Source organism: Pan paniscus, chromosome 4 (genome assembly GCF_029289425.2).
Source record: "Pan paniscus chromosome 4, NHGRI_mPanPan1-v2.0_pri, whole genome shotgun sequence".
Taxonomy (NCBI): Eukaryota; Metazoa; Chordata; class Mammalia; order Primates; family Hominidae; genus Pan; species Pan paniscus.
In genome coordinates, this window is record NC_073253.2 from 39,641,461 (window position 1) to 39,663,957 (window position 22,497).

General features: G+C 41.4%; 1 protein-coding gene across 1 annotated transcript in view; it reads right to left on the reverse strand.

Moving 5' to 3' along the window:
- Positions 1-22,497, reverse strand: part of ANKDD1B (ankyrin repeat and death domain containing 1B) — a 66,097-nt gene that overhangs the window by 6,779 nt on the left and 36,821 nt on the right. The window contains exons 8-12 of the mRNA XM_063604430.1: positions 18,297-18,395; positions 11,809-11,907; positions 8,932-9,030; positions 5,663-5,761; positions 1,574-1,669 (exon numbers count right to left, since the gene is read on the reverse strand). Of these exons, the coding sequence (XP_063460500.1) occupies positions 1,574-1,669; positions 5,663-5,761; positions 8,932-9,030; positions 11,809-11,907; positions 18,297-18,395 (492 nt within the window). The remainder of the gene's footprint in view (positions 1-1,573; positions 1,670-5,662; positions 5,762-8,931; positions 9,031-11,808; positions 11,908-18,296; positions 18,396-22,497) is intronic.

The window sequence follows — 22,497 nt, forward strand, 5'->3', positions numbered from 1 at the left end:
AGGTTAGTGGATAAATGGATATGAGAGAGGAAATTTAAATCATATCTTTAATCCTTTTACTAGGAACCATTTTATATTAGGCGAGGATATAAACTTGTTCAATGAACAAAGAGAATTTAAAATAATAAATGCATTTGGTTAAAAAAATATTTAAAGATGTATCTTAAAAAACAAGTATTTCTCCCACTCCAGACCCCAGGACCCCAATTGTCACCGGAGTTAACAACTCTTACCATTTCTGGGGGTCTCCTTTAGCTATATTCATGTTTTATATATGGTTTTCAAAGTATACCTAACTCTTATGTCTTAAAGATTCATTAGGAAAGAGGGCATATTCATTTGGTGGGAAAGTAATTTATTCTTATCTACCCAAAATAATTTTTAAAGAGCTATCAGGAATTAAAAATAGAACCAATGAATATTTCTATTTCCAAAGAAAATGTGAAAGCAAGTTAAAGAGAAAGAGAAAAGATGGAACTTGGCAAAGTTGTCTTCAATAAAATACAATGATAATTTAAGAAATTGAGCCTGAGGATAGGAAAAGAGGAAGAGGTAAAGGGAGGAGATGGAAGAACATAGAAATATGAGGAATGGGAGAGAAGAAACAGAGTTCCAATTGTTAAAACAAAAAGTTTTACAAGCAAAGCACTTTTTTTGTTTTGTTTTACAGGCAAGAAAAGTTGCAAGGAGGATAGTGTGACCTTTAAAAGAATCCATATATATCAAGACTACCAAGCTAATTAAACAGGATTGTGAGAGAGAAGGAGATGAGTAAATGCTTTTTGCTTTAAGGATTTAAGGGAAATTTCCCAAGACTGGCCAGGTGGACAGCAATCCAGGTTTGTAGAAACTCAGGGTGGGCTCCAAGTGATTAGGGCCTGAATTCTGGAGCTAACACATTGGGCCAGGGGTAGCCATGCAGCCTAGAATGGAAACAACACATCACTATAAGTCAAGAATGGTGCCTGGCAGTGCCATTCTTGCCTGAGGGCATAGAGTTGAATCTTGCAGGGGAGGGCAGTCTATTGAGAAGCTGCATGGGTAGCAGATATCACAGGAAATAAAAATAAAAGAACAGCAAAAAGAATGACTTACAGACAAGTTTTTTTGTGTTCTTAGATGAATAAGGTTTTCGTGACTCTCACAGAATACTTGAGTGCCTGAAAGCCTGCACAGCGGTGTGTTGAAAACTGCCGAGCCACACAAAGGAGTTTTTTAACCACTCATTCGTGCTACTGGGAATAGCTCATGGCCAGACTGTGGACAGAGGGAACAACCAGGCGTCACCCATCAGGGGCTCACACGCTAGGCCCATTATAGCTGGCCTGGTCAATGTCGCTTGGCCCTAGTGAACTCTACGCGCTCTCAGTTCTGACGTCTGATGTCCACAAAGGAAGAGGCAGCTGTTCATTCCACGAATGGGGGCAGCACAAGACAGAAGGGACAGTTATAATTGTACTGACCAGAGCTCTGCTCATTAGAGCAAAGAATGGCACAGACCCCCCCATTGCCCCTGTAAGAAGATGGGTGTTGCCAGGAAAGCCCCTGCTGTGCTGGGATCGTCCTTCCTTACCTCTCTCCAGGCGTAGTATCTCTCTGCTTTAATGAGCATGTCCACCACAAGGCTATGGTTGCTCCTGGAGGCCACAGCCAGGGCAGTCTTTCCTTGCTAAAATTAAAAAAGAAAAAAAATTCAGGTGATATGGCCTAGTGATTAGGAGCTCTAGTTTTGGAACAAGGGGGCCTGGGTTCAAATCTTGATTCTACCAGCCCATGCTGGGTAAACTTAGGCCAGTCCTTTGCTTCTTTGGGTCTTTATAACTACCCCATAGTGGAGTGGTCAGGGGTAAATGTGATAATGCATATAAAGCCTTTAGAACCTGTGCCACCCTGAATATTTCCTAGCCTCTTTTGCAGTTAGTTATGTGACCTAAGTTCTGGCCAATGGTCTGTAAATAGAAGTGGGACATGCAACTTCTGGGAAGTATCTTTAAACAGAAGAGAGATGAATGGCATTTTCCTTCTTTTCTTCTCCCTCCTGAGTGGAATGCTGACATGATGGCAGGAGCCTGAACAGCCACTTTAGACTAGGAAGTAGAAGCCATGTTTTGAGGAGCATTGAGTAATAAGACAGAAAAGGGCTGGATCTTATTAAGAATAATATCAATAATGGCAACCCTGGTAATTCATAGGTCACTGGACCCCTAACTAGAATTTTTTTCTATTATACCATACTGCCTCTCACCAAGGGTGAGAGGTTTTAATCTTAAACAAACGGAATGATCAACAAGGGCTGTTCTGGACATAATTTTGGGAATGAACTGCCTGGAGCCCACATGGTAACTTAGACGAATTACAAAAAGGTACACTTTTCTCAAGATGGACAGAGCTCAAAGCCAGGGCATAGAGCTTTGCAAGCAGAATCCTCTGGATTTCATAGAGTGCACCACTTCAACATCTAAATATTTTTCCCTGAGCAAAGGATGGTGGTTCTCATTTGCTTTTCAAATGACCCATGAAGAATTTGCTCAGAAAACAATTAAAATTAATGGTCAGAAATGACCCAAGAAGAAAAGTTCCAATCTTAGGAACCCTTATGGATCCAGAAATATATCCCAAGTATTATCTTACATGGTTAGATATTTGCAACAAGTGCGATTCCCACCAATATAAATGATTTGGTTCTTAGTCTAGGCACTAAGACCCAGGCGAGCAGGAAAATTAGGGCTGAAAGTAATCAGCCTGTAATCAAAAGAGACAGTAATGAAATTAGGAAGAACTGCATTTTGCAGGCATTTAGCAAGCCTCTAATTGTATGCTGTCTACATTCTGGCTTGCAGAGCCATTTGAATCACTATAATTAGCCTGCTTTGAGAAGGCAGCATTCTGAGAGCCAGAGTTTCCAAGTTCAAAGGAAAATCTTCCTAAGGAATATATGCTGGAGTGAAAATCCAAACACTTCTACCCTTAGGGGTTGGGAGGTAGCGTGGATAGAAGGTTCTCTGAGAGCTTTTTGACACCTCAGGCCAAGAGGACAAGCAGAGAACAAGCGGCTGGGAAAGTCAAATTTATACCAAACTTTGATTCCTTATTTCCTAACCAGACCCTAACATGGTCCTAGAAACACTTTTCTTTGGCAAAAAAAAAAAAAAAAATTGTGGGAGCCAATAGAAAAGATACTTTTTATTCATTTATTAACTATGTATTGGGTGCCAACTATGTGCCAGACCTTGAAAAGAAAGAAGAAGGGAAATCTGGGAAAATCAAATCATGAGGCCCAGTAAACTGTGAGCTCTTGTTTTGAAAACAAAGTCAAATGGTAGCATTGACTGTATTTACTGGAATATCTAGTCCACTAAGCAGCAGGGACCCCAACATAAATCCCTGCCCGATGCTATAGATTTCGTACCCACAGAATGGCTTTGGGGGTATTACGTATTCATGAAAAAGTAGAATAAAATACAAAACAACAGCATTAGAAAATACTAAGGCTAAATGTTAAACCAAATTAACCAGGCACAACTGATGAAAGTGGTGGAATTCCACACAAGTGATAACATTCTGGGTTGTGTTTTCCTCCTTAAGCTTTTCTGTGTTCTAAATTGTCCACAGTGGGCCTGTGTTACTTTTTTTTTTTTTTTTTTTTCAGACGGAGTTTCGCTCTTTCACCCAGACTGGAGTGCACTGGCATGGTCTCGGCTCACTGCAACCTCCGCCTTCTGGTTTCAAGTGATTCTTCTGCCTCAGCACCCCCTGTAGCTGGGATTACAGTTGCGCACCACCATGCCCGGCTGATTTGTGTATTTTTAGTAGAGACAGGGTTTCACCATGTTGGTCAGGCCGGTCTCGAACTCCTGACCTCATGATCTGCCTGCCTCAGCCTCCCAAAGTGCTGAGATTACAGGTGTGAGCCACCGCACCCAGCCAGTCTGTGTTACTTTTTTTATGATCAGAAAAAAAAAAACAAAAAACCCTAATTTTAGAAACTGACACACAGAGAAAAGTAAAATAACATATAACTACTTTAGATCCTACACATGTAAAATGGATGATTCTGAACTAGAGTAGGATGGACTCAGGCTTGCACTGTGACTTAGGGAAGTGCTGGCTATTGAACTGTTGGGTAAAAATAAGGAAGGGAAAACTGCAAGTTTCGGAAGCAGTCATCTTTGCTGACAGTTGTAGCAAAGCACCAGATGACAAAGCAGCCACTACTTGGGTTTGAAGCCAGCTCTGCCTCTTACTATGCGTGTGACCCAATGTCATCAGAATCTCTCCAATCTGCTCTTGAAAACTGGAGTGATTTTGTCCACCTCACTGAAATGTGAGGATTGAAGTAATATGGCCTGCGTGAGCACCTGACAGGCTGTACCCAGGGACCTCCTGTATAACATTCAGTAAAGCTGGAACCTAACACAGCTCTCTGACAACCCTCCGGAGGCTTAGCCTGCATTACTGCACCACTTGAAAGAAACAAAATTGTCCTTCTTTAAAAACAGGTTTACACAATAGCCAAAAGGTGGACGCAACCCAAATGTCCATCGATGGATGAATGAATGAACAAAATGTGGTATAGACATACAATGAAATGTTATTTAGCTTTGAAAAGAAATGAAATTCTGACACATGCTACAACATAGATAAACCTTGAAGACGTTACGCTAAGTGAACTAAGCCAGTCACAAAAAGGCAAATACTATGTGATTCCACTTATATGAGGTACTTAGAGTGGTCAAATTCATAGAAACAGAAAGTAGAATGGTGGTTCCCAGGGGCTGGGAGAAGGAAGAAATGGCAAGTTATTGAACAAGTGTAAAGTTTCACTTTTGCAAGATGAAAGTTTTGGAGACTAATTGCATAACAATGTGAATATGCTTAACCATACTGAACTATATACATAAAAATGGTTAAGACAGTGTTTATGTATGTGTATTTTACCACAAATTTTTTAATTTAAAAAAACAAGTTTAGACATATGTAAAGTCATTCATTGCAGCTATGTTTATAAGAGCAAAACCTTAGGAACAACTTAAATGTCAATCAAGTGAGGACTAGCTGAACAAGTTGTGATATGTCTGTGCCACGCTATACTATGCAGCTCTAAAAAAAAAAAAAGAATGAAGAAACTCTCCATGTAGTAATATCTCCACTTAATAATGCTAAAAAAGCTAAATGCAGAACAGTATACTAGTTATAGGCATGCCATCAGTGTCTAAAAAGGAAGGAGGAAGGGAATAAGAGTAAAATGTGTTTATGTTTGCTTGCATATGCATAAAAAACTCTGGAAGGAACAGAAATAATTTATAATAATGGATATATATAAGCAGGGTAGTATGGTAACCAGACAAGTAGGAACAGGGGTGGGTGGGAAATTTTTACTGTTAAACCCTTACTAATTATATTCTTTTATTTTTGGACCATATGAATCTATAATCTTTTCAGAATTTGAATTTAAAAACACATATTTTTTCTTCAGAGTAAAAATTTTTACTGACATAGCTCAACCAAAATTGGGGTATTTTACTGACTATGAAGATGCATGGTTTCTCCAGTTTGTGCCCATTTCACAAAGGATATTCCAATAACGCTGCTCAAGGCTGACATCCAACAGGAAGGTCTTAGCAACCATCTCAGCTGAATGGAGTAAAGTCCATGCACTTACCTTGTCAACAGCCTTCAAGTCACAGCCTGCCTTCAGCAGGGTTTCCACCAGTTCCACATTTCCACGATCAGCAGCTACATGCAGAGGGGTTTGCTGCTTCTGCCATGAAATTAAGGAGGGGAACAAACTTGGACGGTGAAAAGACAAATGGAAAGTATAGCCATCCTATTTAGGTTCAAGGGAAAACACAGGTCATATATTTTTTAATGGATACTGGGGCATTCATTGCAGTATTATTTGCAATAGTGAAAAACTGAAAGGAAATTACATGTTTAACAAGGAGACTCACTAGATAAATTATGATACATCTATATATTGGAATAATAGGCAACCATTAAAAATTATTTTTTTAAAAAATGATTTCAATATTAGGTACCTAAAGTAGTCAAATATATAGAGACAGAAAGTAGAATGGTGGTTCCCAGGAGCTGGAGGAGGAGGGAATGGGAAGTTACCATTTAATAGATATAAAATTTCAGTTTGGGAAGATGAAAAATGTTCTGAAGATGGATGGTGGTGATATTATACCAAATGAATGTAATTAATGCTGCTGAACTGTACACTTAAGATGGTTAAAATGGTGGATTTTATGTGTATTTTACTACAATAAAAATTATTTCGAAGATTTTTTAAAAATAAAAGACGCTTTTGATATAACATTTGAAACTTTAGGAAATGATACTATCTAGTTGAGCTTGATTTAATGAAAAATACACATAGAGAAAGAGACAAAAATACAGTACAGAAAAATGCTAATGATAAGGTCTAGATGAAGGGATTAGAGTTTATTTTTATTGCCTTCTCAATGCATTTCTGTTCTCTAAATTTTCTACGTTATAATGTATAAAGGAGTCCAAGACTTCTAATTTCCTTCTGGAGTAATCATTTTCCTATTAAGAGGATAAGAGTTTCAAAAGAAATATCTGAAATCACAAGAAAATCACCCGTCTTAACCTCTCACCAAAAGGAATGCAGATGTGAAGAGATTTCTAAAATATTAGGGCAGAGAGGATCCTTTGATGTGATCTAGCCCAACTCCTTAACCAGAAAGGGAAGCAACTACCCCAGACTCACAGAGCTGGGCAATGGCATGTGGCCCACTACTCTTCCTACCAGAGCACAGGGCCAATATGCTGGGGATATTACCAAAAAACATTTATATATTTATTTATATTTTAATTTTTTTCTTAGAGACAGTTTCTTACTCTGTCACTCAGACTGGAATGCAGTAGCATGATAGTAGCTCACTGTAACCTCGAACTCCTGGGCTCAAGCAATCCTCCCTTCTCAGTTTCCTGAGTAGCTGAGACTACAGGCTCTACTAATTTTTTTTTTTTTTTTTTTTTTTTGTAGCGATGAGGCCTCACTATGTTGCCCAGGCTGGTTTCAAACTCCTGGCCTCAGGCAATCCTCCTATCTTGGCCACCCAAAGTGTTGGGATTACAGGTGTGACCCAAAACACCTGGCTTCCAAAAAGTGTTTCTTTTTTTTTTTTTTCTTGAGATGGAGTCTCACTCTGTTGCCCAGGCTGGAGTGCAGTGGTGGCGATCTCAGCTCACTACAACCTCCACCTCCTGGGTTCAAGCAATTCTTCTGCCTCAGTCTCCCAAGTAGCTGGGATTACAGGCGCCCAGCTAATTTTTTGCATTTTTTAGTAGAGACAGGGTTTCGCTATATTGGCCAGGCTTGTCTCAAACTCCTGACCTTGTGATCCGCCCGCCTCAGCCTCCCAAAGTGTTGGGATTACAGGCATAAGCCACCATGCCCGGCCCCAAAAAGCATTTCTTAAAGACTCACCTTCAAATGGCAGTGTGTCTAGGTGTTTGTCATTCAAGACATTACACTTATACTGACAAACCTATCAAAGATCTGTACCAACATGGAACAGATGAAAATGGAATGTATCAAATGCAACAAAGCCCATTTTAACAATACTGCTACAAGTCTAGAAGGCAGGAAATGCACTAAAACATTAAGAAGAGTTATCTTTCTTTGCTGGGGACTTCAAACACATTACGTTTTTTTAGTTTATATTTTTAATTTTACATACATATTTTATATTTAAAATATAAAATTTCCTATTTTTTATGTGTATTCTTGGTCTAATAAAAAAATTAAAGTGATGAAGTCTGGTTCTGAAAAAGGATAGCAAGCCTAACAAACACTCCTTCCCTAGAGTACATCTAGCCAGTTCTGTCAAAACCAATATCACATGTGAGCACGAAGCTCTGCCTCTGTGTTTAGCAAAGATTTTGCCCATTGGGAAAGATTTTAGATATTAACATAGTTGAATACATAAGTATATTTAATAACAAGAGGAGATTGGTTTTTTCCCCAGAAAAACTTTTGGGATAGGTAAAGGCAGGGGAGGAGGCTAGGTTCCCTGGAGGAGAGAAGGGACAGAAGTACAGGTAAATCTTCATTCAGCTCAGAGCAAAATTGAGCTCATAGGTGGGAATTGGAGGAGACTGCAGAGATCTGAGTCAACGCTCTGGTTTCACAGTGTATTAGGACAGGCAGGCATGCCCACTGCACCATGGCTCCTCCCTAGCCGGAGGGGCACCGCAGAGCCTTCTCTGGGAAGAGGCAGCCAGAAGGTCTCATCTGGCCTCGGGACCCCGGAAAGGCTCCTCTTCCCACTCCCCTACATATCCTGGAAGAGTGCAGGCCAGCCCCAGAAGAGCCCCAGAGAGCAGGCTCATTCAGTGCCCACCCCCATTCCCTTCATCATTCCGTTGCGGCATTCCCATTTCCAGCCAGTGATGGATTACTTTAACGAGTCATTTGATTCTGCTCCAGTTGACTGAAATTGGAGTGATTTTTCTTTTATTCCAAGAGGCCTCTTTTGCCTTTAGGTAAAGAGAAGACACATTTACTGTCTTTAATATAGAAACAAAGCTTCCTTCTTGTGGGGGAAAGGCTCCCTGCCAATTACAATATTTCACTCTGGGGGAGTGGCTTTTGATTTAAAGAGCCTCTGGCCATTTAGCTCTGAGCTACTGTTTTTCTATCAAAAATGCTGGGCCTGTTAAACATGAAGGATTTAATCATGCACTGGCTGAACTCCAGTTGTGTGGCTGAGAAAGACGAAAGTATGTGTATGGTCATGGAGATGGAGTGAGAGTTACAGAAGGAAAAGGATAAAAAGGATGCTCATGTTCCTCCCAGGAATTTTTAGGTACCTTGAACTTAATCAAAACTCCCCATAAACACACACTGTGTTGAAACTAAGAAAAGAGACCCTCCAGGCTCTGATTTGCCTGGCTTACCTGATTTAAGATGTCAATATCATGCTGTGCACTTAATAAACTGTTTACAACCGTGATGTGGTTGTTGATAACAGCTAAATGAAGAGGGGACTCCTTAGGCTGCAGAGAGAAATAAAAATTTCAAATCCAGAAGGTTCTGGCTTCAACATTCAAATCAAAAAGCAACTCATTTCAGCAGCTATTTCCTGATGATCTCCCAAGTACCGAAACTGCCCATCCCAGTGGTGACCCTTAGTAAGTGTTCAGCATCCCAAGGCTTTGAAACAAACTCGTTCCCCAGCAATCGGCCCACCCCCTTTGTTCTTTCTGGAACAACATACTAAGCACCTACTAAGGGCCAAGCTCTTTTCAGGTTGCTAGGGATTTAGTGTGAACAAACTCATTCTCAGGAGTCTTCCAATCTAGTCAGGTAAGCAAATATTAATTTTTTTAAGTCACACAAATACAGCACACAATTAAGTGCTTTGGAAGTAGAAGAGCCAGTGTGGGGACAGGGGGAAGGCTGACCTTTCAGGAGGTCAGAAAAGACTATTCTGAAGAACTGACATTTAAGCTCAAATATGAAGGATAAGTAAGTGTTAAATAGGCTGAACCACAGGACTCCTCAGAGACTTCAAAAAGCTAAAGGGCAATAAGAGTAGCCACAAGGGCAAAATCATTGCACATTTGGAATTTCCTGGATTGATTTGCTCTGGAGCCCCAACTCCTTAGTGTGCCCTGTAGGACTCGTGTCCCCCTTACTCAGGGGCACCATCCTCATGCTCAGCTCTCCCCGCATGGAGTCCAGCCACAGGGTGGTCACCAAGCCCTCTGCAGCCTGCTCTCCCGTTCTCCTTTGTGCCTAAACCACCTGTCTTCCCAGCCACAGCCCTTCATGGAGTCCCCGGCCCCTCTCACTTATCCCGACCACTGGCTTCTTACCCGGCCCTGCTAGGCCGCAGGGCCTGTATCTACCCCCGACACTTTGCCTCCAGGCTCCCGTGCTGCTGCAGTCCCACCCAGCTGCCACTGGCCTGTGGAGACATGAGAGGAGACATGCCTCCAGGAGTAGAGACGGCAGCTGAGCGGGGTGAAAAGGGAGGGAAGAAGCAACGAAGGGAAGTGAGGGCAGAAGCGATTAAGGCATGAGAGAGAGGAAGGTGAGGGGCATCCAGCATGATAAGGGAGGGAGGGGGGGCACCAGGGGAAGGTGGACAGGGGTGTGACAGCAAGGGCTGAAGATCCAGTGACACTGTGCAGATCAGGAGCCAAGCTGAGTGTGAAGCGAGTGGCGAGAGGGAACAGGCGCCTACGAGGGTGAGTGATTAGGACAAGGGCAGCGTCGCTCAAGTGGAATAGCTGATATTAATGATAAGCATCAGACACACTCAGCACATTCTCATCGTGGTGCTTATTACACATTCACTTCCCCAACTGTTTCTTTTATTTTTTTTTTTCAGAGATGGGGTCTCACTCTGTTGCCCAGGCTAGAGGGCAATGGAGCCATCGTCATTCACTGTAACCTGAAACTCCTGGGTTCAAGCGAACCTCCCACCTCAGCCTCCCAAGTAGCTGAGGCTACAGGCATGCACCACTGTGCCTGGCTAATTTTTAAATTTTTGTAGAGATGGGGTCTTGCCATGTTGCCCAGGCTGCCCTAACAGTTTATACTCTGTTTTAAACACCAGGCTGACAGTTTTTCAGAAACCACGTCAATAACCCTAGACATTTGATCTCTTATTCCCCACTTCATACATGAGACACAAAGAGGATCAGTAACTTCCACAAGGCCATGCAGCAAGGAAGTGGCAGAGACAGGACTTGAACCCAGACCTTTCTGACTCTACCATCTGTACCAGGCTCTGTCTCAGGAGATGGGGGTAGATGGATGGAAGAGAGACCACAGTGAGTTGGCAAGAGTGTCACCAGCAGATGGAGGGAGGGGAGACGAGGGGACAGGTAGAAGACCACAGCTGAGTAAGTCAGAGACTGTCGGAGGCCAGCAAGGGTCAGAGCAGACAGATGATGTGAGCAGGGCTATGGGAGCAGCATGAAAGGAAGAATTTCTGTGTAGGTCTCTTCTGCTCAGGAATAACCTCCTTGAGGCACTAAGCATGAAAAACGAGAAAGCATCCCACATTGCAAAGAAGTGGGCATTGGCCTTCTTGCCGGGGCCACCCGCCTTGCAGGGGCCCAGCTCCTCCTGAGAAACAGGAAGTGTCCTTGGACTGAACCAGGTAAGTTCAGAGCCAATTCCCCCAACACCGTGCTCCAAAAACTATCTGACATGATTTAAACCACATCCCTCCTCTTGAGTTAATACAATAAATAGTAATGGCTCAGCAAGATCAGAGGAAATCATATTCTCAACAGAGAAATGAAAATAGAGTGGAAAAATAGAGGCATGTTTCTTGTTTAATTCCAGCACAGAGGGCCTTTGTTAATTCTGCCAAAGCCAATTCAAATGCCAGAAAACCTAAATCAGTATGAAGAATTGACTTTCAAAAGAAAAACAAGAACATTCAGTGAAGGGAGAAAAATTATCACTCTTGTTGATATGTACAGCTGCTTCATTATTTTCCCAGACTGATAAAATTAATACAAGAGTAATGGCATCTCTAGACATATGAGAAAGCTTTTTTGCAGCAAATACAAATATTTAAAACACAAAGATTTCATTTTGTTCAGGAACTTCAATGACTTTCTAAAATTCATCCCTCGGATTTTATTTCTCAAGATTAAGACTCAGCCTCCAAAAGAAGTCAGCCAGCCTTCCCAGAAAGAATTCCTCCCTTGTGAAACATCTCATCTCCCACACGTATCTGCAAGGGGCATCTCCCTGACACAGCCAACCTCACGGCGCCAGGACCAAAGCCCGTGTCATTGGAATAAACTCACTTCCACTTTCTGGTGCAGATCAACATTCTCACTGAGAAGAAAGTTGACAAGGGATGCATGGCCGTTCCTGGTTGCTATCTGCAAACTACTGATATTGAGCTGCAAGAGGCAATAGAGAGGGCAAGGAGGAACTCTCATTATAATTCAGCATGTTTTCTGGTGTTTATGACATGGTAATCAGTTAATATAATGAAATAGTACAACTACAGTCGTGCATCACATAACAGTGATTTGGTCAATGACAGACTTGCAGTGGTCCCATAAGATTACAATGGAACTGAAAAATTCCTATGGCACAAGTACTTAACTATGTTACTATGTTACTATGCTGTACAGGTTTGTAGCCTAGGAGCAATAGATATACCATATAGTGTGTTGTAGGCTGTACCATCTAGGTTTGTGTAAGTACACTCTATTTATGTTCACACAATGAAATCAGGCATTCCTCATAACATATCCCTGTCATTCAGAGATGCATGGCTGTATTTAAAAAAGAAAATCTGGCTGGGCACAGTGGCTCATGCCTGTAATTCTAGCACTTTGGAAGGCCAAGGCCAGTAGATCACTTGAGCCCAGGAGTTTGAGATCAGCCCTGGCAACATGGTGAAACCTTGTCTCTACAAAAATTAGCTGGGCTTGGTGGTGTGTCCCTGTGGTCCCAGGTACTTGGGAGGCTGAGACTGAGGTGGGAGGATGGTTTGAGCCTGGGAGGCAAAGATTGCAGTGAGCCGAGATCATGCCACTGCACTCCAGCCTGGGTGACAGAGTGAGACCCAGTTTCTAAATAAATAAATAGAAAATCCATTGTGTTTTTAATTACCGGGGTGAAGGGGAGCTATTATTAGGATGGTACAAAAGCAATTGTGGTTTTTGCCTAATTGTTTTTTTCTAAGTGTCTCCCATAAAAGTGTCAGAGCCCTAGGGAACATGTGTGCAACAGACTGAATGTTTGTGTCCCTCCCAAAATTCATATGTTGAAACTCTAATGTCAACGTGATGATGATAGGAGGTGGGGACTTTCGGAGGTTATTAGGTAACTCGTTGTTGACTGATTAATTGTAAGACTGCTACAAAGTATTTGCAGGTCTTTCAATTAAGGATGCTGCTGGAAATTGCTTTCCCGCAATTGCTGCATCAGTATCTCCTGTCCCACAGTCTCTGCAATATAACCTTGCCACTCCCCTCATCAAGAGGCAGGGTTATTTTCTTCGCTCCTTTGAATCTAGATGAACCCTGGGTGGAACCCTCATGAATGAGACCCATGCACTTGCAAAAAGAGGCCAGAGAGCTGGCTAGTTCTCTTTCTGCCATGTGAGGATACAGCAAGACAGTTGTCCGTAAACCGGGAAGAGGGCCTCATCAGAACCTGATCTGCTAGCACCCTGATCTCAGACTTCCAACCTCCACAACTATGAGAAATAAATGTTTGTTAAGTCACCCAATTTTATGGTATTTTTTATAGCAGCCTGAGCTGACTAAGACACTATGCCTAGGGCAAATATGAATTAAAGCCTCATTTCCCTTCTCCCAGGAAGTAGGAAGTAGACTAGAACCAGGTCTTCTCTCCATACACCTCAGCAAAACCCCTCTTTGAACCAAATAGGTGACTTGGTATCAGCCCCAAGAAAGGCCTGTTTCCTGCAGCCCTGTCTGTTTACTGCCAGTCTCCCCTGTGCTAGGCAGACATTCAATGCTCAGCATAATTTCTACTTGCAGCTTCCCTCATCATCTTCCTACTCGGCCATTTCAGCGCCTCTCCTTCCCTGTGCTCAGCTGTCTTTGCTTAGTGCCCAAGGAGGCGGGCACACTGCTTGAGGGGATGGTCTGCTCCTGGCACTCCTGCCATCCTCCAAATGGCCCAGCATGGTGCCTTGCAATAATACAAAGTCAATGAATTGGTTGTTGACTGATTAATTGTAAGATTGCTACAAAGTATTTTCACATCTTCCAAATAAGGATGCTGTTGGAGATTGCTTTCCCAAAATGGCTGCATCAGTATCTCCTGTCCCACAGGCTCCTCTACAATATGTCTTTGCCACTCCCTTCATCAAGAGGTGGGGTTTATTTCTCCACCTCCTTGAATCTGGGTCGACCCTGTAACTGCTTTGACCAATAGAATATGGCAGAAGTTCCAGCGTGCCAGTTCCAGGCATGGCCCCTAACTAGCCTGGCAGCTGCTGCTCTCTGCCTTTTGTAATGCCTGCTCTTGTAATCCTTCCTCTTAGAGGCCAGTTCCCAGGCTGTAGGCTGAGGCACATGGTGAGGCCCAGGTGAGCTCCCACCTGACAGCCAGCATTAACTGCCAGGCATGTGAGTGTACTCTCTTGGGTATTGGGCTCAGGTAAGCCTTCAAAATCCTGGCTGACTTCCAACTGTAATCACATAATAAACTCAAAGTAAGAATCCTCTCAGCTGAGCCCAGTCAACCCACAGAGCCATGAAAATAATAATACATTGTTGTTTTAAGCCACTGAGCTTTGGGTTGGATTGTTAGGAAGCAATAGATAATGGAACAAATGCCAACAGCAATGACCTGTATATCTCTGACCAACTGAAATCTAGCTTGCATGATGCTAAATGCCTATATGACCTTGGATATGTGGCCTGTCAAGTACGGGCCTCTTTGTCTTTGCCTGTAAAAATGGCCCCTATATTAGTTTTCTATTGCTGTTATAAGACATTGCCATAAAATTAGTGGCTTAATAAAAATGTATTATTTTATAGTTCTGGAGGTCAGAAGTCCGAAATGGATCCCACTGGGCTAAAAAAAAAAAAAAAAAAAGAAAAGAAATTCGCAGACCTATGTTCCCTTCTGGAGGCTCTCAGGAGAATCCACTTCCTTGTCTCTTACAGGTCTTAGAAGCCTCCTATGTTCTTTGGCTCACACCCCCTTGCTCCATTGTCAAAACCAGCAACAGTTAGCTGAGGCCTTCTCACACTGCATCACTGACATCTTCGTCTGCCTCCTTCTTCCTCTTTAAAGGATCCTTATGATTACATTGGGCCCACCTGGTAATCCAGGAGAATCTCATTTTAAGATCAGCCAATTAGCAACCTTAATTCCATCTGCAACTTAAATTCTCCTTTGCCATGTAACATAACATATTCACAGGTTCCGGGAATTGGGATGTGAACATCTCTGGGGTGGGGAACCTGACTCTGCCTACCACATCACCCCCTTCTTTCTCTGAAATCACAATACTACTGGGAGGATATGTGAGCCAGTAAATGTGTATGGTAACCATAACTATTATTTTATCCATTCCACAAAAAATATATTGAGCACTTATTTTGTGCCAGGCACTATTTTAGATAGTGGAGGGATATGTTGGTAAACAACACTGACGAGATCTCAGACATTACATTTCAGTGGTGGTGGACAATCAATTGATCCATAGATTGGTAGACCTGTAGATCAGCAGATCAGTGGACTTAAATCTGCTTTTTAGATTCTAGATGTTGTTAGAAGAATAACATCAGCTAGTTGTAAGTTCTACAGCAAGACATAAAATAGCATGACTTGTTGGCTACTTTCTCATGGCTGATCAACAAAGCCTTCTTGGATAAGGTGACATTTAAACTGAGATCAGAATGGTCAGAAGTGCCCTCCCTGGGAAGATCAGAAGCCACCTAAAGCAGAAACAAATTTACAAGAAACTCAAAGCAGGAACCCTGTAGTAGGAGTCCACAGCATTTACCTCTAGGCATCATGGGCTCCGTGTGTAGGGCCTACAGACTTTTTATGAGCCAAAGAAACCGTTAAAATGTAAAACATAAAAAAATTATTGGTTCCACGATACCAAAAGAAAACCACAAAATTGAAGTGAATAAATATTTAATTGACATTCATACTTCATTGATTGTTAAATGTAATATTCATAAAATATTCATTATATTTATAAACAATTTGTAGGTTGCATTTTTTCACCTCCCTCAAATTCCCAATTATGCACACAGAGTTCTAAGAAATCAGAGTCAATCATAAATTAGGTGAGTCTGTCATAGCCAAATAATTGCAAAAAGCAAAAACAAGCCTTTTAGAGCAATTACCAGCAAAAAAAATAAAAAATAAAAAAATAAAGAGGAATGTGGGAGCACTTAAATATGTATGATAAAATGTGAGGTAGGACCTCCAGGAATATGAGTTCTTAGGACCTACAAAAGCCTTTATTGGACCCAGGGCAGTTAATAGGGCCCTAAAGAGAGCCTGTTGCCCTAACTCTGGGCAGCCCCTCCACCCAACACAAATGGAGGAAGCCAGGTGTCAACTACATTCATAATCTCACTCCAACATCCTCCTTAGAAATGACTCAACCCTTTACCCGCTCCCCTTGATGATGGGGAGGTGGGAGGGAGCACAAAAGCAATCTCCTGGAAACCAAGACTCATCAGTGTCAGCAGGTGAAGTGTGTCCAAGATCAAACACAGCAACCACCTACAAATGTGAAAGCAAACCAAAGTCCAACCCATCCCGGGCTCGTGTGTGTTCTTGCCGTTGGCTTCTTGCTTCACACTGCTTTTCTCCCCAAGGTTTTCACTGGGTTGGACAGATAGGTGTGGATAGCTAGTGGGGGCTGAGGTTGTTGATTGAGAAGTGTGCTGATGAACTCGGGAAAAATTCTAAAAGTAAAAGCTAAAAAATGGATTCACGATCATTTCCAGGCTGCCTAGAGCAGCTGAGGCCACTGGCTGTAGGGACAGGGGCAATATGGAGCCTGCAGCCTCAGTCGGATGGGGAGAACGTGTGCATATGAAAATCACTACGAAGCAAAATACTTAAGGGCAAAATAATTAAGGACAAGGGTAAGGCAGTGTACAAAATAATGGAGTAAGCCTGACAGTCTTGCTAACCTGGGAAGCCTTCCCAGGAACTTGAAGGGGGATACAGACTGGGGACAAGGAGGCACCTGTGTAATGACTGTAGAGGCACAGCTCTCCACAATCTGAATATTTCATGGCTCCCATGAATTCTTAACTTTGTGTTTATTTATTGCATCAATAACCTTGCAACTTCAGTGGGAATCAACTCACACTACTTTGATTTTCCTCTCTCACAATCCCTGTGCATGTATATATAAATCCAATATTATATTAATATTTACTCTACTATATTTTTTCAATTAGTGTTCTATGATTAACATGTTCAATATTGCAACACATTTTTAGTATTTATCACTATAATTTTTAACAGCTACATAATTTTCCAAGTAGATGCACCAAACCTTCTTTCAGCCTTCTCCTACCTTTGATTCCATGTATATGCTGTATCTAGTTCTTGGCTATTGGAGCTAACTTTATCATCTATCTGAATGCATGCAGCTAGCTTTCTGCCTTTTAAATTATTTCCTTAACATAATTTGCCATGTGTGGTTAAAAGGAAAGTGACAAATTGCTTTTCGAAAGATTATACAAATATAGACTCCCACCAGCAGAATACAGGGTATCAAACATGCCAGTTTGGGACTTTATTCTTGATTGGGAATTTATTCTTGCGTGTTTAAATTTGTACTTGTTGAAAAGAAATTGTTTATATATTGTGTGGATATAAAGATCTCTAAAATATATTGGCAATCAAAAGAAACCAAGGTGCAGAGCAGCATATATTATATACTGTGCTACTGTTTATACAGTGTTGGTATATATATGTGTATGGATTTAATTACATTTTCCATGTGGATTCATGGAAAATTCCTGGAAGACTAAATAAACTATTAAGGATGTTAGTTCTGGGGAGTAACATTGCGATGTGGGGTTGGAGTAAGACACTTTTTTATCATATACCCTTTGGTGCTATTCAAATTTTTTGTCATGAGTTTTCATTACAATTAATTACAAAAACAGAAAAAGAAACTAAACCATCTGAAGACAAAGCCACTGCAGGGGTTAAAAGCTGAGGCACTGGTGTCAGACATTAGTTTGAATCCTTGCACTGCTATTGACTAGTTGTATGATTCTGAATGATTTCCTTAACTTTTCCAAATTCTATTTTTGTGATCTAAAAAAATAAAAATAATAACACAGTCTCAAAAGTTTCAAAGGTTCTTAGCACAATGACTACATACAAAAGTATTCTGCATTTAGAGGAAGGCACCATCCTTCCTTCTTCCTGCACCAGGCTGACCACTTGAGCTTTCACACAATAAACTTTTTTTTCAGCGTCTTCTCTGTATAAGCCAAGCGTGCACTAGTTGCTATGAGAAAACAAAGTAGAATAGAGTGTCTGTTTCTAAGAAGTGACAAGTACTTGCTCATTTTGCCCCATTTTCAATTATTCCTTCCCCAAAAGAATAGAAAGAATGGCATTGCTTTTGAGGACACAGTAACTGGGGAATATTAGAGGTAAATCATTAATTCTTACCAAAAACAAAGCATATTATAAATATTAATTCTAAAGTACCAGTGAGTGGATCAATGTAGGGCCAGAGTTTCCAAAGAACATTTTAAGTCTCCTTCCCACTGCATGAGTGAACATGGTCTGGAACACATACTTTATTTGGAATGTTGATGTCACTTCCTGCTGTCAGCAGCACTTTGCTGCACTCTTCATGACCTCCTTCAACACTCAGAAAGAATGGTGTTTCTCCATTCTAACAAAAGGAAAAATAAGTTAAATTTAATTGCCCCTTGTCATGGAATGAAATTACTTGACAAACAACATGCTTTCTCTATGCCTTTTGTGCATTACTCTTAATAATGGATGGCATTTATTGAACAACTATGTGTCAACTTGTACTGCCAAGACTATATGCTTTGGCACAGTTAAATCACACAATGCTATAAGGGCAGGGTTAATATTATCCACATGTTACAGATAAGAAAACTAAACCTCAGCTGAAAAGTGTCAAAGTGGCTGGGTTCAGTGGCTCGGCCTGTAATCCCAGCACTTTGGGAGGCTGAGGCTGGCAGAATACTTGAGCTCAGGAGTTCAAGACCAGCCTGGGCAACGTGGCAAAGCCCCATCTCTACAAAAAGTTTAAAAAATTAACCGAGTATGGTGGTGGATGCCTATAGTCCCAGCTACTCGGGAGGCTGAGGTGAGAGGATCACCTGAGCCCAGGATGTTGTGGCTACAGTAAGATAGGATTGCATCACCACACTCCAGCCTAGACAACAGAGTGAGACCTCATCTCAAAACAAAAAAAAAAAGAAAGATAATCTCAGAAATAAGGAATTATATACAGTATGAAACATACAAAATTAGAAGTATGTTTGTACCAAGTATAACTTTAATCTTTACAACTGATTAAATGTTACATGACATTTTAAAAAATAACATTAATTTTAAAAATCTCAGTACTTCAGTTTCCTGAAACTCAAGACAAATACTAGGAGGACAAAGTAAGAGTTTAATTCAGGCCAAAACATAGAGGAAAAAGAAGGAGCTGGTCCCACACAATAGCTACTTGGCTATTTCCCTTTCCTCATGTAGAATTTCCTAAAAATATTTGGAAGAAATGCAGAATTCCTTCCCCATTCCCTAATGATTTCCCTCCTTGGACATTATTCTGCTTAACAACTGCCTTAGATAAATTCAGAAGGCTTTACTCATAGCTAATTAGGTATAAACAATCATGTTAACAGGAACACAAGAGTGTAGAAACCAGTGTTCCCATTCCAACAAGGTGGGAAAATTACATTCCAGGCTGCTTTACCTGGGTGCCTGGGACAGCCATCTGCTTATAAAGGCATTTCTCCGCCGGGTGCAGTTGCTCATGCCTGTAATCCCAGCACTTTGGGAGACCGAGGTGGGTGGATCACCTCAGGTCAGAAGTTCAAGACCAGCCTAGTCAACATGGTGAAACCCTGTCTCTACCAAATATACAAAAATTAGCCTGGCGTGGTGGCATGCGCCTGTAATCCCAGCTACTCAGGAGGCTGAGGCAGGAGAGTCACTTGAACCTGGGAGGCAGAGTTTGCAGTGAGCCGAGATCACACCATTGTACTCCAGCCTGGGCAACAAGAGTGAAGCTTCGTCTCAAAAAACCAACAAACAAACAAACAAACAAACAGAAAAGGCATTTCTCCCCATAATCTTTCTTCTCATTTTTCCAGGAAAATAGATGCAAAAAGACAAGTCCCAGTGGGAAAAATATTTATTAAAATAAAGTGTAAAGGAAACAATTCATGTCTTTAATATACCCAGAGCCTGATAAGGTTTCATATCTTGGACCCTACAATCTACTTCTAAGGATATACCCAAAGGCAATTGTGAGGAATTCAGACTAAGGTTTATATACAAAGAGGTCTGTGACAGCACTACCTACAATAAACAAAAATTGAAACTAAATATCCAAGAGCTACAGAATAGTTAAGTGAATTTGGGGCAGCTATGAAAAATATATTGTACATATATGCAGAGGAACACAAAGGAAACTGGTAGTAAAATCCATCAAATGTGTATAAGATCATCCTTTGAGCTGCGCATGGTAGCTCACACCTGTAATCTCAGTTGCATGGGAGGCTGAGATGGGAAGATCACTTGAAGCCAGGAGTTTGAGACCAGCCTGAGCAACATAATGAGACCCTATTTCTAATAATAATAAATAATAATAATTCTTTGAGTTTAGAGAAAATACAAAACTGCTATTTATTTTTTATCTTGAATTTTAAAAATTTATATTTCTAGCATATGCTTTATAATGAATTAATTGAATTATAAATGTATATGTGATAGCCACATGATCAAACTTTCTTTACTGATATGGGTTTGCTACCAAGAATGTCTGGAAGCCACGGCTCTAGAGCATTCACGTGGGTCACTTTAACTGATCTGGCAACAGCTTGTATCAGGAAACAGAGGCAGCCCACAACTGGACAAACATTATGAATGATATCCAAAAAGATAATATTATTATCACTGTGCCCTTAATTTTGTGCAAATGAAACCTATTATAATCTGAAATTAAAGTTTCCTGGGCTTTATGAGTTTTCCCCAATGTGCCCTGACTCCAAAGTTGCTAAAAGGAAGATGAAATCCACATGCATGCACATATTCCAGTGGGTTAAACATGTTTTAATAGAACAGGGAAAGCATAGCTAAGACTATAAATAACTAAGACTATAAATCCTGTGACTACAGGACTTGATCTCTGTTCTGGTTTGAATATTTGTGTCCCTCCAAAAATTCATGTTGAAACTTAAATCCCCAATGCAGTAAGATTAAGAGGTGGCCTTTACGAGGTGATTAGGTCATGAGTGCTAGCTCAGTCAACCAGGTGGATATAATTGTCGTTGTTTGAGCACATGCATTACATTGGAATGGGTATCAGTGGCTTAGAAGAAAATCTTAGAAACAACAGTGGGGCATTCTTTAAGAAATGCTGCATCTCCCGTGCCACTGTACTCCAGTCTGGGTGACAAAGCAAGACCCTGACGCTATAAGAAAAAAAAGAAAGAAAGAAAAAGAAAGAAAGAAATCGTCAAGACTGAATAAGAAAGTGATTTAGAAGAATCTAATTCAGCATGAAATTTAGAAACAATTAACTGAGTTATCTTGCTTATTTTTTCCTTTATATATGCATGTAAAAAACTAAAAGTCTAAACACATCTTCAAATAGGCAGCATAAAATAAATATTTTAAGTGATAATAAAGTTTTTTGTCATAGTTAAATGGCAGCATTATTTTTTCTGAGTGTTACATAAAATAATGGTGTGCCTTACAATCAATGGTATCTTAAGGTAAATGATTATGATGCTAGTTCTTTCCGTAGCTCTCAGGAGAGGCATCAAGTTTAGAAATGATCAGAACATTAAACTGTGAAATCCAAGAGGACCCCACCGACCTGAGTTTCCAAACAGCCAGACAAAAAGTTACTGGACCATAGGTTGAGAAGTGACCATCCAGGGCAAATGACTCACAAACCTGCCTGCATAGCCACAGCCACATCCCCTCCACCAAATCCAGAACCAGTTTCTTTTTTCTTTCTTTCTTTCTTTTTTTTTTTTTTTGAGACAGAGTCTCTGTCGCCCAGGCTCAGGTGCAGTGGTACGATCTGGGCTCACTGCAACCTCTGCCTCCTGGGTTCAAGCGACTCTCCTGCCTCAGCCTCCCGAGTAGCAGGGATCACAGGCACCCGTCAGTACACCCGGCTAATTTTGTATTTTTAGTAAGACGGAGTTTCACATGTTGGCCAGGCTGGTCTCAAACTCCTGACCTCAGATGATCCGCCTACCTCGGCCGCCCAAACTGCTGGCATTATAGGTGTGAGCCAGCGCACCCGGCTCCAGAACCAGTTTCCAGCTCGCTAACACTCCACCTGAATGTACCCACCTCCCAAGTGCCTCAAACAAACCCATTCAAGCCCTTATTACCTACCTCACTCACCTGCTCCCCTACTGTACTCCCCAACAACAGCCCAAGCCAGACAGCTGGGGGCAGAAAGTCCTCCCTCTCCCCAAGTCCTGGTCACAAGTCCTGTGGACTCTACCTCCTCCTACCACTTCATCCTGTTTGTTGCTCATGAGTGTCTCAGTGAGAAGCCTTCCATAGGTCTTGTTTCCCCCATTTTGGCAGTCACCTGACTGGTCCTCCTCACTTCTGGGCTCTCCTGGCACCAGTCTACCTTTCAAACAGCTGTGACAGTTACCTGCCCACACCTAAGATGAATCCCATCCCTTTTCACTGCTTAAAACCCTTCAAGGTCTCTGCTGGCAACCACAGCAAAGCCAAACCCACCCTCTTGTAAAGCA